This window comes from Chaetodon trifascialis, chromosome 15 (genome assembly GCF_039877785.1).
Source record: "Chaetodon trifascialis isolate fChaTrf1 chromosome 15, fChaTrf1.hap1, whole genome shotgun sequence".
Classification (NCBI taxonomy): domain Eukaryota; kingdom Metazoa; phylum Chordata; class Actinopteri; order Chaetodontiformes; family Chaetodontidae; genus Chaetodon; species Chaetodon trifascialis.
Genome location: NC_092070.1, coordinates 20,942,974 through 20,958,781, shown reverse-complemented (window position 1 = coordinate 20,958,781; position 15,808 = coordinate 20,942,974). Strand labels below are relative to the sequence as shown.

The following is a 15,808-nucleotide window of genomic DNA, read 5'->3' as shown; positions in this document are numbered from 1 at the left end:
AGAGTTTCGCCACCAATAGTTGCTGCTATACCTCTATTAACACTTGACAGTGCTGCCCATCTGCTGTGACTCAGAGCACTGCGAGTCCTCTCAAGCTGATGAAACTTTGCCAGTGTGGGAGAACAGTCTCCTCTAATCTTCTCATTTCATTTTTCTGGCTCGATCTACCTCTCTCAATCACCTCCTTTCTTCCTCCCGCTTTGCAGACACAGACCCTCACGCTCTCAGCGTCTCAATCCTCTGGCTCCTTCTCCCTTTCTGTCCCTCTCTTCCCATCACTTTCTGTCACTGCCTTCATGTCGATGTCTCTTTTACTTGCATCAGCCTGCCCCTGAGTTGCACTTGAGAGAAATAAACGAGGGAATGACTATCTTCTTTCCTCATTTTTCCAGCTCGTGTTCTGACATTACTTGTGATTAAAGTTATGGTACGGAGGCTCTATCTGCGCACGCCTCTCCTGATTTTATTATGGAGAAATGTCCGAGGAGGTGGGGAAGCTGCTGAAAGTAAAATTGCCTTTTAATAATGCCTCATTTCCGCTGGCTGCTCCAGCTCAGCTTGGCCATAACATCAGCTTTCTAAGGTAGTAAAGCGACAGGAGGGGGACAATTAAGGCCCGGTGTAAATGTGGTTATTTCTGAAATCTGGCCCAGCGTCATATCTGGCTGACCCTGCACAGACCCTGCAGGGGTTTGCTTGTGCTCCTGTATAATAAATGTCCACTATCATTATTCACAATGTCCCCTGCTGTTTTTATTACGTCGTGTGACCTTTCGAGGTGCCTCCGAGCAAGTGTCACGGCTAACAGCCTCTGCACCGTCTGTCCTGGTCCAGGTGAACAGAGAGCCATAACATCAATACAGAGCGAGAGAGAGAGAGAGAGACGAGGGAAAAAGAGTCGTGGAGGAAGCATCAGCTGCTGTTCTGAACATTGTGTTCCTCCTCTTTCATCTCTCATCCATGCGGTTCTTTTGAGTTAACGTCAAAAACTGTGCTGTGTGTTCTGTAGGTTCCAGCGTGGTTTGGGTGGCACCAGAATCACAGTATGAGGAATAAACATTTGATTTTAGCTGAAACTTTACTTGCATCTATACTATGTAACAGTCAGGTTTTCGTGTTGCACATTGCAGCAGGTATAATGTTGTGATCCTCAGGGTGACGCGGGGCGAGTTTCTGACTGCAAGGTCCCTTCCTTTGGGAATGAATGGCTTTCAAAGTGACTGATCGCGCTCAGACGACCACTATGAGTAACAGCAGCCAAAGGATTGACTCTAAATTTCTAGCATTGATGAAATTTGGCACAACTAAGGGAAATTCAGAGCCAGTGAAATGCTTGTGCAAGCAATCGTAATGCGCACAGTCCTATCACAGACATTCTGGGAAAAAATATTTGCTTCCTGACCAAGTATTAGCTGGGTGAGGACATTTATACCGTTCCCAATCCCATGTCTGTACACTAAATATGAAGCCTGTTCGCTGTCGCACAACATTGAATGAATCGTTTTGCATTTTTGGGAGATAAGTCTACACTTATGCCCTTTCCTGTCGAGAATTAAATGGGAGGATGAATTACACGGGTGGCACGGTGGCACATCAGGTAGTGCGCGTGCCTCACAGCAAGAAGGTCGCCAATTCGTAATTCGCCAAAAGTTTGCATGTTCTTCCCGTGCATGCGTGAGTTGTCTCTGGGCACTCCGGCTTCCTCCCACAAACCAAAAACATGCTCATTAGGTTAATTGAATCGTCGACAGCTGGGAGAGGCTCCAGCCCCCCCGCAACCCCCCGAAAAGGGATAGTCGGGTATAGACAATGGATGGATGGATGTTTATACACTAATTGTAAAGCTACTGTTATCTTAGCTCGGGGGAAAGACTGGAAACAGGGAAACAGCGAGCCTGGAGACAGCAAGCCTGAGTTAGACCACAGTAAAATCTGCTTCCTCCATAGGTCACTAAAAAACACAATATGAATTGTTTAATATGTACAAAATGTAAAAATGTTTCTTGGCTGGAACAAAAATGAAATATGCATATTATTCAAAATGTCAACCTTTACTTTAAAGTGTGCAAATGCAAAGTGGCAGAAATTATAGTCAGTTTAATACAGAAGGCGAGAATTGGCCTCTTGTCATCAGTCTGTGAGCAAGCATGAGTCTGCGGACAGCAGGCCACAGTGAAACTCACAGGAGTTGATTGCCTCACTGAGGAGTTGGAGGTGTGCAGCCTGATGCCTGCAGCTCTTCACCCAGCAGCTCTCTGTGGCTGCTCCTTCAGATTCTATTACTCCCTGCAGCATTTCAAGCTGATCGACTCTCAAACATACCCAAAAATGACTGTTATCTTGTTTTGTACTCGTATTTTTTAATGAAAGTTGCATTTGCAGTGCATTTCCTGTAACTACTTCAAAATAAAAGTCAACTCTTGCTTCGCCTGTGAAACGTTTTTAAGCTGCAGCAGTTGCAAATGTTCAGGTGATGGCATTCAGTAACTTTATACAGCTTTTTTCAGGAATGTTGTCAGCGACGCCCAGTTCATAATACTGTATTTCTATTGGTAGCAAATGAATGTATGCAGACACTGTCTGCATTTGATTGGTGTGAATCAGCTTTATATTTTTCCTTTCTTTACCTTTTTATGAAAAAAAACCCCTCTAATCTATGACAAATGAATGTTCATAGCAGCCTTATATCTGTTTTTTTTTCTTTTGTTTGTTTCTTTTATTTATCAAATAATGTGCCCCAAAGCAGAACCAGGATTCAATAAGAAACATAAAGATAATCTCTATCAGAAGCGACAAAACCGAAATGAAACCCAAACATAATCCCATATTTGCACAAATGGCGGCAACGTAAACCAGCATAAAATAAATTACACTTCCAATGCATGGTGTCTTATGCGTGGTGTGTATGTTTATCGTTTCCTTCTTCACATCCTCCACGGCTCTCCCCTCCTTGGTGTTTCTTTTTATAAGTATGCAATTTTCACACTTTCTGATTCTAGAGGGAGGCAGCGAGCTATTATCAAAACAAATAACGACAAAAGCAGCTGTCGGGGGAATCTGATTGCAAAAATAGAGCTGATTAAATGATAGTCATACTAAGAATAGCAGGTAATCACAGGTTGCTGAAGCACACGCATGCACACACAGAGACCTGTCACTGATACACCGACAGCGACATAAAGGATTATTTCTTCGGCTTTGAGTGCAACATACCATTACCCTTTCTACTTCACCCACACAGGAACAAATGCAGCCCAGCAATCTGTCTTTGACATCAAGCTAAAATGCACACAAAAGTAAATATACAGTGTGGGCAAACAGAGAAATGGAGATGAAAAGCAATCGGTAATACTGTCACGTGTGCAATGACAGGATGAGGTGCGTCCAGTGCATCCGTAAAGAGCAAATTTGGAGAGGCAGCAAACTGGAAACACTGACGTCTTATTCTCTCTCTGTCAGCGTTTCATAAGGAGTTTGAAGAAGATATGATACTTCTGTCTGTGCAGCAACGTGGGCGTTTAAATCAGGGATTAAGGAGTGCTGTGTGACAAAGAAGCGGAGGGCCATCAAAAGGATTAGTTAAGTCTTGGTAGAGATTGGACCACTGGTCAACTTCACTATTAAGAGAGAAGAAGAATGTAAACACCATCATTCATGTGTCTGACAGCTTGTTTGCTCTGGTGCTCTCAGTGCTTACAGTTGAACGAGTAAGCGACTGCTGGCTACTATCTCAAAAATGAGATTTGAAATTTAGCAGCTCCGAAGCTAAAGGATAGCACCGTAATCCAGGTCTGTTTAATCCTGCACAGATGATCCCAGCAACGTGATGATTGTCACCGAATAACCTTGACTGTGTTTGCATTATTGTGACGTAGGCGACTGCTGTGGAAGAGTATAACGGATAGCAGGAAATACCTCCACATATGAATACCACACCTCAGTATTCATCACACAGTATTTCCATATTCACTTATTTTTTGACTGGCTGTCTCTGTGGGTGCTCAGCCTGTTGGTGTCTTACAAATATGGAAAATGCGAGCCACATTCTGCATATTCTCCTGACAAAGTGCATGCTGTTCAGCAATAATCCAACCACAATATGATGTGACCGTGATGTTGGTGTATTTATTAATTAACAGGTAAGTACAGAACAGATGGTCCATTTCCCTAAATATTTATTGTTGTAATAAGCCTCTTGTTGCTCCCTGTCATCTCCGAGGAGGCTGGCTGTGAATGTTTCTTAGCAGCAGAACAAAGGCGAGAGCTGTCAAGAGTAAATCCTGCAAGCAGAGAGACAGGCTGGACAGACAGACAGACAGACAGACAGACAGACAGACAGACAGACAGACAGACAGACAGACAGACAGACAGACAGACAGACAGACAGACAGACAGACAGACAGACAGACAGACAGACAGGTGGCCAGGGAGGTCAGTCACTCCACGACCAGACAGGAGTCAGAGGTCATCACACATATGATGATTGGAAGTGACTGACAGGCGAGGAGGGAGATCGGCAGGGCGGCTGATGGCTTCAGCATTCCTCTGTGGAAAATAATACCAGGAGACGTTGGTCCGGCTGTGATTCAGCACCCAGTTAGTAATCATGACTGATGCTTCAAACAGGCTACTGACTCATCAGTCTTCTTCAGCGTCTCATGCCTTTCGCAGGACTCGGTTCACCCAGTGTGCTCTGCCCCTGATCACCGCTGATTAGAGGTAGACTAACGCGGACGCCGCGCTCCTCAGTGATTGCCCTATTTTGTTTAAAACATCCTCCCGCTAATTAAAGTCAACTGTGACCCTGCATCCCCCCATGCACACACACACTCACACACAGACAAACACACAGACACACACTGCATGATATGCCTTATTAATGAAACATGAGCTTCACCAGCCCCACGGAGCTCTTTCTTGTTGCTGCTTTCACTCTCTCTCCAAGAGTTTGCAGCCAGAGGCATCGCCAGTAGTGAAGCGCTGGTCTGTGAGCTGTGAGCTGCTGCAGCACACACACACACACACACACACACACACACGCACACACACACACACACACACACACCGATGAGCTGTTATAGTGAACAGCTCACGTCATCCTTCTCTCTACACAGCTGACCTTTACTTAAGTCAGCGGATAGATGAAATGAAACTGAATGTGCGGTGATGAAGAAGAAGAACAGGAAGCTCTTCTTTGTTCCTCATGTACACACACACACACACACACACACACACACACAATTAAAATGTGTATGTATTAGTTACATGAAAGACATCTGGAGTGTCAATAGCATCTATTAACTCTATAAATGTTAGCAGGTCATTTCTTCTCCACACTTGCCACTTTCATAATTATTCAGTTCACAGTTTCTTAACCTTGTGTCAAGATGAGATGTCAGAAGTATAATATTAAATGAAATGTTTCATGCTTTGAAAATACAGCTATTCACTTTCTTGCTAAGAATTAAATAAGAAAATCAATACCCCTCTCTCGTCTGTGTGCTGGTTGTGAAGCTATGGCGAGAAGCCTTCGAGCTAAGCCTAGCATAGCATAAACAATGGAAACAGGGAAAAAGGTCGCGGATCAAAACTGTCGAAATCTGCCCCAGAAAACCACATCATGTCGCTTTTATGCTTCATTTTTTGTACGAATAAAATAAGTACACACAGTTTATAGTCGCGAGTGGAGAAGTTTGGTTAGCTTAGAGCTTAGCTTACAGAGCCAGGCTAGCTGTTTCCACTCTGTCCAGTCTTTGTGCTAAGCTAAGCTAACCGTCTCATATTGACATGACGATACAGAAATGCTATTTGCTCCAAAGAGCTTTGGCACGAAGAACAGACCCTTTAATCTTTGTATTCTCCGACTTTCAAACAGTTACCACCTTCTCTTTCGTGGTTTTGTATTCATGCTCTGTGCTTAACTTCCACTTAGGTGAACCTGAATTACTTTTGCTACGATGACTCAACTTCCCCAAAGGGCTCAATAAAATTTCTTCCATGCAGGGCTGCATGTCAAACAGACTTCCCTCAGGCTGCTGCTCCATGTCATTGTCCATGTCCTCCTCTCATGCTGTTGAGCTCATGTAAACTAATCATTCCAGATTACATGGCTGTTAATTGAACACTGGCCCACCCGCTGCTCTCTGTGACTTTTCCTTCACTGTGATTAAACAGCAGGTTAAAATCAGTCAGTGACCTGTTGCATGTCTCACACAGATGCAAGGCACGGGCAAACACGCAAGCTTCAGCTAATTAAAATTGAGTAAAACCAGGGAAGGGGTGTGGCGTGTATCAAGATGAGCTTTGATAAATGATTGCATCGGCCAGATATTTTGGCAGGTCACATCAAACCAGGTTGTAAAACAAGGTAACTGTCACGTTTGCTGATTGCTCGCTTGCAGCACTTTTAATTACTGGTGGGTGCTTAATGGGAGCACCAAGCACTTATTGGAAGCCAGGGTTTGATTGATGGAGCAGCACACGGCACATATGAGGAAATAAGGACAGCCCTGGATGTTCTGATGTGGATGTCAACAAAAGGAAGTGTAATCAGCCCTAAATTGTCACTGGTTATCAAGTCTCGACAAGTGGCTAAAAAAAAATCCCATCTGATCTGCTCAAAATGACTCTGATGGTCTGCCAAGATAAATCATGTCAGCGCCTCATTTTGAGAGACTCTTTTTTGCATTCGTAGCTGTATTATGCAAATCCTCGTCACAGCGAAGGAACAATGTGGGTTTTCTTAACCTGCACCATCAATCTAGCCTCAGCCTGTGGATGTGTGACTCACTGCAATTCAGAGGCGCTTTAATCCGGTCCTGCATTCTACCTGCAGCTCTCTAATCTGCACCATGCCGAGACACAAAGCGATTTGTTATGCAAAAAAAGATAAATAAGCATTGCCAGTGTCTGCCTGAGACAAAGAAATACGCTCACCTTATTATGCCCTCTTCATGAATTCATGTCTGCACAATTTTTCATGAGGACGGGAAGGGAAACTGCAAGGATTACAAATTGCAGACGTGGACAAAGGGAGCACTGGAAAATTTGCAAGTGAATATTTTGCCATGAAAATTACCCCAACAGAGGACAAAGAGAGGCAGAGAAGACAAACAGCAGAGAAGCAAAGGAGAGCTTTGATGTATGATGTGACATGATTTAATGATCGAGAAAAGATGATAAACAGCCTTCTGCTGATGGCGGGTCACAGAGGGATGATTACAATAAGAGGATGAGAGGAAAATCGTGATCTCCTCCGTCGTGCCGATAGACCAAATGTACCCCACAGAACAGCCAATCAAGCAGCGGTCCATCTGAGGTACCTTGGAATAGCTTGTCCTCTGAATTAACAGCTCCCGACACGACGTCAGAGGAGTCTGAAAACAAACACCAGCATCCTGGCCATTGCTGCACCTGCTCCAGTTTCCTAGGAACTGGGACCTCCTGCTTGGGTCGCCAGTTTTGTGAACCAGAAGGAATTTGTATAGGCAAGTTTTGCTGCCATAAATAAAGATTCATATCTGTCCGTCTGCTGCTTTTTGTCAACTTGCTCATTCATATGTGGGTCATGGATTTGCAGAGTCATTAACTTTGACTGAGGCAGACGAGCAACGAGGCAGGGGGCCTAAACTGGCCATTTGAGGCTGTTCAAACATTCATGAGGGAATATAAAATCACCTTGCGTAAAAGCCAAGTGAGAAAAGAGACAATTACATGATTGCTTGAGCGCACTCATATGCGTTAAGCTTGGACAAAGGTCTGTGTTGAGGATTGTGTGAAGTATAGAGTTAATTTCATTGACTATAAGGTCGTGTTGGTCTCTTGGCAGGTTGGAGCGGATGTCCTCAGGTAGGCTGGTGTTGACATTCACCGGATTCATTTCACTGTTCAAACACAGCCGGACCTCAAGTTTCTCATCTGTGCGTAAGTAAAGCTTCAGAGGTTAAAAGCTGAAATTTCATCCCGGGTCCCAGTCTGTTTTTTCAGCTGTGCTTCTGTCGGTTGGTCCAGACTAAAATATCTCAGTAACTATTGGATGGATTGCCATGAAATTTTGCACAAAGAATCAGGGCGGTTTGGTCCTCTGACTATTATCAGGTCAAGATTTCAGTTTGTCCAATACTTTGCTTTATGACCAAACGCCTTCAAAGCTAACGGCGTGTTAGTCTCAGGTGTACCTTGTATTTTGTTGCATTAAGCAAATGTTAGCATGCTGACATGCTCAAAGATTGTGAACATACTGTAGTAAACGTTACACCTGTTCATCAGCTTTATCATTGTGAGCATGTTAGCTGATGTTAGCATTTAGCTTAAAGTACCATTGTGCTAATGAACAGCCTCACAGAGCTGCTAGCATAGATGTACGCTGTCTTAGTCTTGTTAATTATTCCTTCGATTGATGTCTTCAAAATCACTATTTTTTAGACTCATTTTAAACCCATCCTCTTCCGTCAGCCCTGGCCTTGCTCGCATCCAGACTCATTGAGCTGTTTTCAAGGTAACGCCTGTAACACATAAACACATTTTTAAAAATCTATAATGATTTTAATGATCTTTCGTGGATCCGCGCAGAAAGTAGCATGCACGTCAGATCTGACCTTGTCGTTTTAGAGAATTTTGTGCCCGCTAGTTGCTGAGACATAATTTGTGATGCAGCTGCAGTGCCACACAGCCTGATGCAGGCGGAGGAGCTGGGCATGTTGACACCTGTGCACAACCTCCTTATCTTATGCTTATTTTGCTAATCCTGTCAGTTCAGCAGGCATGTAGCTGTGTGTTACAGCCATGAAAAGCTCCCTTCAAACAGGCCATGGGAAAAGGGAGAAAAGGGAGAGTAGAGGAGGTTTTGGGTCATCTATTCTGGAGGAAGCAGGCTAAATCAGGGCATGACGGCTTTATGGTTAACCTACTTCGATTTATCTCCTTGTTTCGGGATTTTCTGAAGCACCGTTTTTCTCCTTCTGTGACTGCCTGTTTTTTTTCCTGCATGTTCTGTGAATGAGGAAAAAGAAAATGTGGGTTACTACTTAAATTAGAAAATTGTCTCCTGTGTGGAATGAAGGGTCCTTTTTTTATAGTTGAAAGACCAGTTGTATTAGCACCTAAAAGCTTCAGAGGTGTATTTATTATAGCACCACTGTGATAAATCCTGTTATTGTATCTGTTTTCCTGCGATTGGAGTAACAAAATATGTCCTCTCAGTGGTTTGTTTGGGAGATTTGTGATGACATCTAGCAATTGTTCCTATGGAGGCCGATCCCCCACCTCCCAAATGAATGTAATGCAATGTTTTGTATGGTTGGACCAGTACCAGGCACTAACCATCTGCGTTGTCTCCTGACAGGTCTGTGAAAGCTGTGCAGAGACAGAGCTCCTGTTTTACTATTTGTTGTTAGTGCTAAAGACAAAAAGTGCTGTTATTTACTGCAGGTGAGACATTAGTTGAATCATTTTGCTGCCTCTCAAACCACTCAGTGAGTACTTGTTCCTGCAGGTCGTGGCAATTTCACAGAGAAGCTGTCATCATTTGGATGAAAATGATTCACAACAGGATCAAGGTGTTTCAATTGGTGCATTTTTGCCCTTGGGTGGGAGAAACAACCAGGGAAATGTATGCCACCTGCAACTAAAGCTGCAAAGGTAAGATTTATGTAAAAGACTATTCAGCCTGAGTCACAAAAGGCAGATGAAGCAGTTTATTTTAGCAATGAACTGTCAGTTCCTGTAGATAAGCCGCCATCAGCAGCAACCGAAGCCTGCTGCAGATTTAGCATCGCAGATGCTCGCTGTTGATTTGCAGGGAAGATTGAGATTTTAATTAGCGACCTCTCGGCCCTGTCTAACTTTGCTTACACTGATTAGGACAGTATATAACACAGGAGCTAACTAAACATCTCACGTTTGATTAGAAATGTGTTTTTTTCCCACAATCATGTGACTATTGCAGGTTGGAAATACGGTGTAGTGCAATATGCTAAAAAGTCCAAACAGTAGTGATTGCAGACATGTAAAATAAGTTGGTTGACTCTGAATAAACATTGTTTTTTACCTTTTAAATATTTCCTTAGAGCTAATCAGGCAACCCGGCTGTGACGATATTGTGGTGAGTTTTGCTTTGTGCTGCTCTGTGATGCACACGTTGCAAAAATCAAGCTCAGCCTGTTACACCAAAGGTCATGCTCACTATGTGGATAATTGGCATGGCCTTTCCAGAGAGCCAGAGGGGTGATGGTGAGGTTGTGGTTAACCGTACGTGATTCAGTTTGATAGTGTTGCTGGGATGAGTCCAGCACTCGACACCAGGCAGCGTCAGCACTCTCTTATGGGACTCTGCGGCACCAGTGGAAAACAATTAGCAACTCTGCAGTCAGCAAGGAACATCTAATCACTCAAGCACTTTCCACGACTGCCAAACACCTGCAAACACAGTCCCATTTGTTCTAAAAACCCCACTGAAAATACTCCGAGTACACCAGAGATTCAGGAAACCTTGTTTACTGTGTTGCACCACCATAGAAACCATCCTTTCAAACTGCTCTTCAGTGGAGACATGCTGACTTTGAAAGCCTTGCTATATGTCTAAAGCAATATCACGATCTTAAGAGGCGCTCAGTGTTTGATGAGCGATGCTTTTATCTGCTTGTTAAATTAAAATTTACGCAGGAACATGAATAACAACATGCCAGATAAGTACGGATGTAACAGACACCGTCAGCTGTTGAGGCATGTGTTTCTGGCGTTTGAGGCCGTGCACAGCATCTCCAGCTTGACAGAGCTTGCAGGTCAGCTGTTGTAGGATAGGTTAATGTATGGGACCTAAAGAGGCAGAGCAGCAGCTCGTGGGGGAAGGAAAGAAGCCCGAGGCTGCAAAGCCGAGAGAATGACCTTCGGCAGAGCAAAGAAAAACACAGCAGCGAAGATGTTGTCCGAACTCAAACTGACAAGCTGTTACAGAGCTTGGCTGAAGGTTTGAAATGAACTCTGCTTTGCTCCACTGAACCGGGGAAAAAAACACAAAAAGGAGCCATTAAACAGAACTCTGGAAACACAAACACACCCGTTACAGTCTGAAACCCTTTGTGAGTAATCGTCTTTTCAGACTTGCAAGTGAACAACAGAACAAGCAATTAAAAATCAGATGGGCTTCCATTAATACATTTCTAAAAACTTAATCTACGTGGCAGCCAATGTGACACAGCTAGGCTCACTTTTACTGGCTGCAACGATTAGTTGATTGATTAATTTGACAGGAAATTAAACAATTTTCATTTGTTTTTTAAGCAGAAACTGAAAAACATCTGCCTCCAGCTTCAGCTCCAACGTGAGGAAATCACATTGCAACCCTGTTTAAATAAAAATCCATCAGAATATAGGCAATACCTGATATAATACCACATATTCCACCTATATCTGTCCTGTCATGTTTTATTGTCCCCTTTATAAATGAGGTTGCAGTGCAATTCCAATATTTCATTACATGCAAATACAAAGATCCTGCTGTCATTGCATGTTCATTATCTGAAACCCATTATACACTAAGTGGTTGAATTTACTCACCACTAGCATCATTCCCTTTAAATGTTCATGAGGCTAAAATCTAAACTGCAGCAGCTCAACCTCATCTGAAGAGATTTGACAGCTGATACTCGTCTTTGTGTTCAAAGTCTCATCCGCCCCCAAAGTGACATGCTTTCGGTGACTCAGCGATTACTCATGTGCAGTCCTTTGTTCATATTTAATGAGCTCCAGCGTGTTCAGCAAATGTCAACCAATACATGAAGTCAAAGCGAGCACAAAAGCTTGATGCTGGACGAGAACAGCTGTTGGAGTGTGCCAACAATGAGATGCTGTGTCCGTTGCAATTAAGTGAGACTGAACAAACAAATCTTGGTTGTGGAGATGATCCTCCTCCAGCAGCTGCTACCAATACCCAGACCTCCACCGGTGCTCAGCTCAAATGGAAGGTGAAACCACACTAAGACATGCCACTCTGATCAAACTCATTTTATTGGGTCAACAAGTGTCATTTTACAAAATAAGCATTTCACAATTAAGACCTTTTGTCTTCAAGAACTAGAATGCAATCTCACAAAAACTCTTGACATCTAATCAGTGTGTCAAAGCGCCATCCAAACAAGTACTCAGATATTTTAATGTATGTCAGCTACATTAAAAAAAAAAGCTCAACTAAAAAAAGACCCATTCTGTAATTTCTCAAAAACTAAAGAAAAGCAGACCAGCACAGATCTGAGGAAGCTCAGACTGAACAGTCACAATGAGAGCTAGCCTGGACGCACTTGTTTAACCTTTCAGCGGCGCCACCTCAGGCTTCTCCAAAGGACGGGGCTTTTTGATACCAAACAGCTTGCTCAGGTTGACTTCCGGGTCGACGTAATGAGGGATCTTGCGTTCATTGAAGAGGCCTGAGAGGTTGGTTTCCACTTTGGTGCGTCGGGAGAGGCGCATGCGCAGGGCGAAGAGGTGGCGCAGGTTTTCCTCCACAAGAGGCAGATTGTGTCTGTCCAGACGCTTCTGCCAGGACTTCTTTGGCCGCTGACGTTTCTGTTGGCGTCAGAAAAATACTTGAGAAGTTTTGTACTGGCTGTGCAGCCACCGAGAAACTTAAAGTAGAAATTTCATCATGTAAACGCAACACTCAAACTGACTTCCCTTCGGTTGGCCAGAAGCACAAAAGGAGTCTGCTTTCAGTGGGTTTAAAGAGAAATCCAAAATCAATAGTCCTCCCTGGAAAGACAGCTTTGGCTCACCACTGTGCGGTGGCTTTAGTCCACATCTGCGTTGTGGGATGCGGATGTCAGACTTACCTTCAGAACGCTGGCGCTTGGGTCATGACGAAGCAGGTGTCTGGTCATACTCTCCTGAGGAAAAGAAAACGTACGACGGCAGTAAAAATGTGCAGAAATCATGTCACTCATTGTTGGAAATGGCATATATTTTGTTTGAAACAGTGCCTGAAATGTAATACTAATGTTTATATATTAAAAATGGTAGCTCACACAAGAGATTTAAAGCTCCACAAATCTTTGAATGCAAAGAAAAAACAATCTGATCTCCTCACACGGACCTGCAGACTTGTTACTTACCCTCATAGCAAACCTGCGTGTGCAGTCGGGGAAGGAGCATCTGTATTTTAGGAGCTCGAGGTGCACCTTGCGGATATGGTGCTGCAGGTTAAAGGTTGTGGAGAAGTAGGCCAGGCAGTCATCCTTGGGACAAACCAGCACGGGCTTATGGGACGCGTGGATCTGTCTGTGCCTCCGCAGAGCATCCGCTTTCTTGAACACCTTCTTACACACTTGGCACGTGAATGTGGCTACAACATGTGTTTTTTTTTTAAAAAGTGACACACTGATTCAAACACGGGATAGATTTCAGGGATTTTGTACTATTGCCTCGACTTTTACCTGGATGTTTGGCCATGTGCTTCTGAAGTTTCCCCCAGGTGTGTTCACGCACCTGGCAGTTAGCTTGAGGACAGCGGTAACCTGCAGGAACCAAACAAGGCCAGTGAGTATCAGGAAAAAGGGATCCCCACCAGCTGGATCCGTCTGGGCCCCTTCCAGGAGACACATGCATGTTATTTGTCCTGAACAATTTTCTTAAATGCAAGAAAAGGTTATATGCAAATTAAATCCACATGCCCCTTTTTAATGAAGGAATTTCACAGAGATGGAAGATGAAAGGACTCCAGCTAAGACTGAAATAGACCAACCTGCGTGCTTCTTCTCATGGGCCTTGCGGGTGATGTGGGAGTCGAACGTGGCAGTGCATCCGTCCTTCGTGCACCTACAGCAAGAACCCCACCGGGGACAGGCAGAGGTAAAAATAAGATCACAGGGGCCACACCCACCCAGCCTAAACCACTCACTGTCTTCTGCAAGAGCCTGTGCTCCAAAGATCTGATCACTTTAAATGACAAGGGCACTATCTAACAGACATCTAGATCTGATCTCCAGCACTTCACCCACAGAACAAGCTCCAGAGTGATTTCACATACTTGAACTTCACAGGCACGCCGTGCTCCTTTAAGTGCAGCTTAAACACTCTGCGTTTTTTGAAGGTCATGGAGCAGTTTGGGTGTTCACACTGAGGAGGGAAAACATTCAAAACACCAAAGATATGAGGAGTGGTTATTCAAAATCAGGAGCAGTGACTTCCAGAGGATGCCGTTTGCTGCAATGTGCTCTGGCGCCATCGCGCGGACAGGACTGCGCATTGACACAAACCTTGAAATACTGGTTCTTGACCCCGTGGGCGTACCGCACGTGTTTTTTCAGTTTGGCGGCGTCGTGGAAACTCTGTGTGCAGCTCTTACATCTGCAGAGAGCAAAGTTAAAGCGAGTTCTTAGCTCCTGAGAGGAGCGACGGCACAAAAGGTGACCCGAGACTCACTTGAATTGCTTCTCCCCGCTGTGCTGAAGCAGGTGGCGTTTCAGGTGGGCTTTTCTGGAGAAGCGACGACCACAGCCAGCAACTGTGCACTCACACGGGCGCTGCGGACAGTCGGTAACTGATTTACACCTTCATGTCTTACCTGCGCCTTTAAAGTACTTTACATAATGGTCTTTAAGAACTCAGCGTGTGTGCAGCAGGTTTGTAAACAGTGACTTTCTTACTGCGCTTTGACTCTTGTCCTTACCGCTCCGGTGTGCACTGACGCATGCTCCTTCAGCCTCCACTGTCTGTTGAAAGTGGCTTCACAGTTCGCGTGGGCGCAGGTGAACAACGTCTGTGACGCACCGCCGCCAGGTTTCCCGCTGCGCACACCATTCATCTTTCTCGATTCCCTAACGAAAACATTCAATGGAAAGGCGGCCGCTTTTGTCGGCCTGTCTTATAGCCTCTTGAAAGGTCTTAATTGGTTAATTGGCAGCGTTGGGTCAGCAGGCGGTGAGTCAGGCAGCGTCCGTCGATTCAGCGCTTTGCAGTCCTCGAGAAGTAAAGCTGAAATTAATTAAGCTAAGTGCCCTGCTTAGCTCGGCTGTGTGCAAACAGGCGGGCAAGTCAACACGTGTGCCAACCACTCAAAGCCAGACAGTCGTTGCATGTTGGCGTTAAACAAGACTTGAAACAGTAGAAATTAGTCTGTAAAACAGGTCTTCCTGTTTAAATGAAATAAGATTTATCAAAAGAATATGATTGTCCACCCATGACAGGCCTCCATAGCACATCACGCTTAAAACAGCAGAAAGAAAAGCCAAAAGTTCTGCAGTCCTACCTGTCCTGAAGACAACACGATGAGAAATCTATTTCCAAAAGTGATCAGCACACTCGTGAAGGGATTCAGATTACTCTGGCTGATTTGCTGCACCTGGAAATTACCCAGCTTTTTGGAGCTGTAAGTGTGATACAGCTATCCGTACAGTAGGGGGCGTTGTTATTCTTTATTCTGTAGAGGAACCCCCACCAGCTTCCACAGAGCCATCACTGGTTTTCCTGAGCACACAACAACAAAAATGCTAATTTAAATTGCCCACTTGAACACTACTCATAAAGCAAACAGGAAGTTACTCACAGTTGAAACAAAAAACATAAACTGTCCAAAATAAATGGCACCAAAAAGGTACCAAACAGCTATAATAGATGCAGCATCTACGATAAATGACCAGGTGACACAGACTCACTTGTGTCCTGAATCCAAACAAAAACCAGTATATCACAGAGGAAGTGTTTGTATTCCAAATGACAACTTGCAGGAAGAACAAAAGATTTGAATTCAGCCTCCACCATAGACGTGTCTGCGTGTCACATGAAGAACTAACCCAGCCGCTCTGTTCTGTACAAGTTG

The 15,808-nt window shown here is 44.3% G+C and overlaps 1 protein-coding gene across 1 annotated transcript; it reads right to left on the bottom strand.

The window, feature by feature from the left end:
• Positions 1 to 12,022: 12,022 nt before the first annotated feature.
• On the bottom strand, positions 12,023 to 15,105 carry 42sp43 (P43 5S RNA-binding protein). The gene is made up of 9 exons (XM_070981583.1): positions 14,660 to 15,105; positions 14,413 to 14,513; positions 14,247 to 14,337; positions 14,018 to 14,106; positions 13,733 to 13,806; positions 13,425 to 13,505; positions 13,104 to 13,333; positions 12,825 to 12,878; positions 12,023 to 12,561 (listed from the first exon to the last, which is right to left on the bottom strand). Exons 1-9 carry the CDS (start codon positions 14,792 to 14,794, stop codon positions 12,301 to 12,303), a joined length of 1,116 nt encoding a protein of 371 aa, XP_070837684.1. The 5' UTR covers positions 14,795 to 15,105; the 3' UTR covers positions 12,023 to 12,300.
• Positions 15,106 to 15,808: the final 703 nt, after the last annotated feature.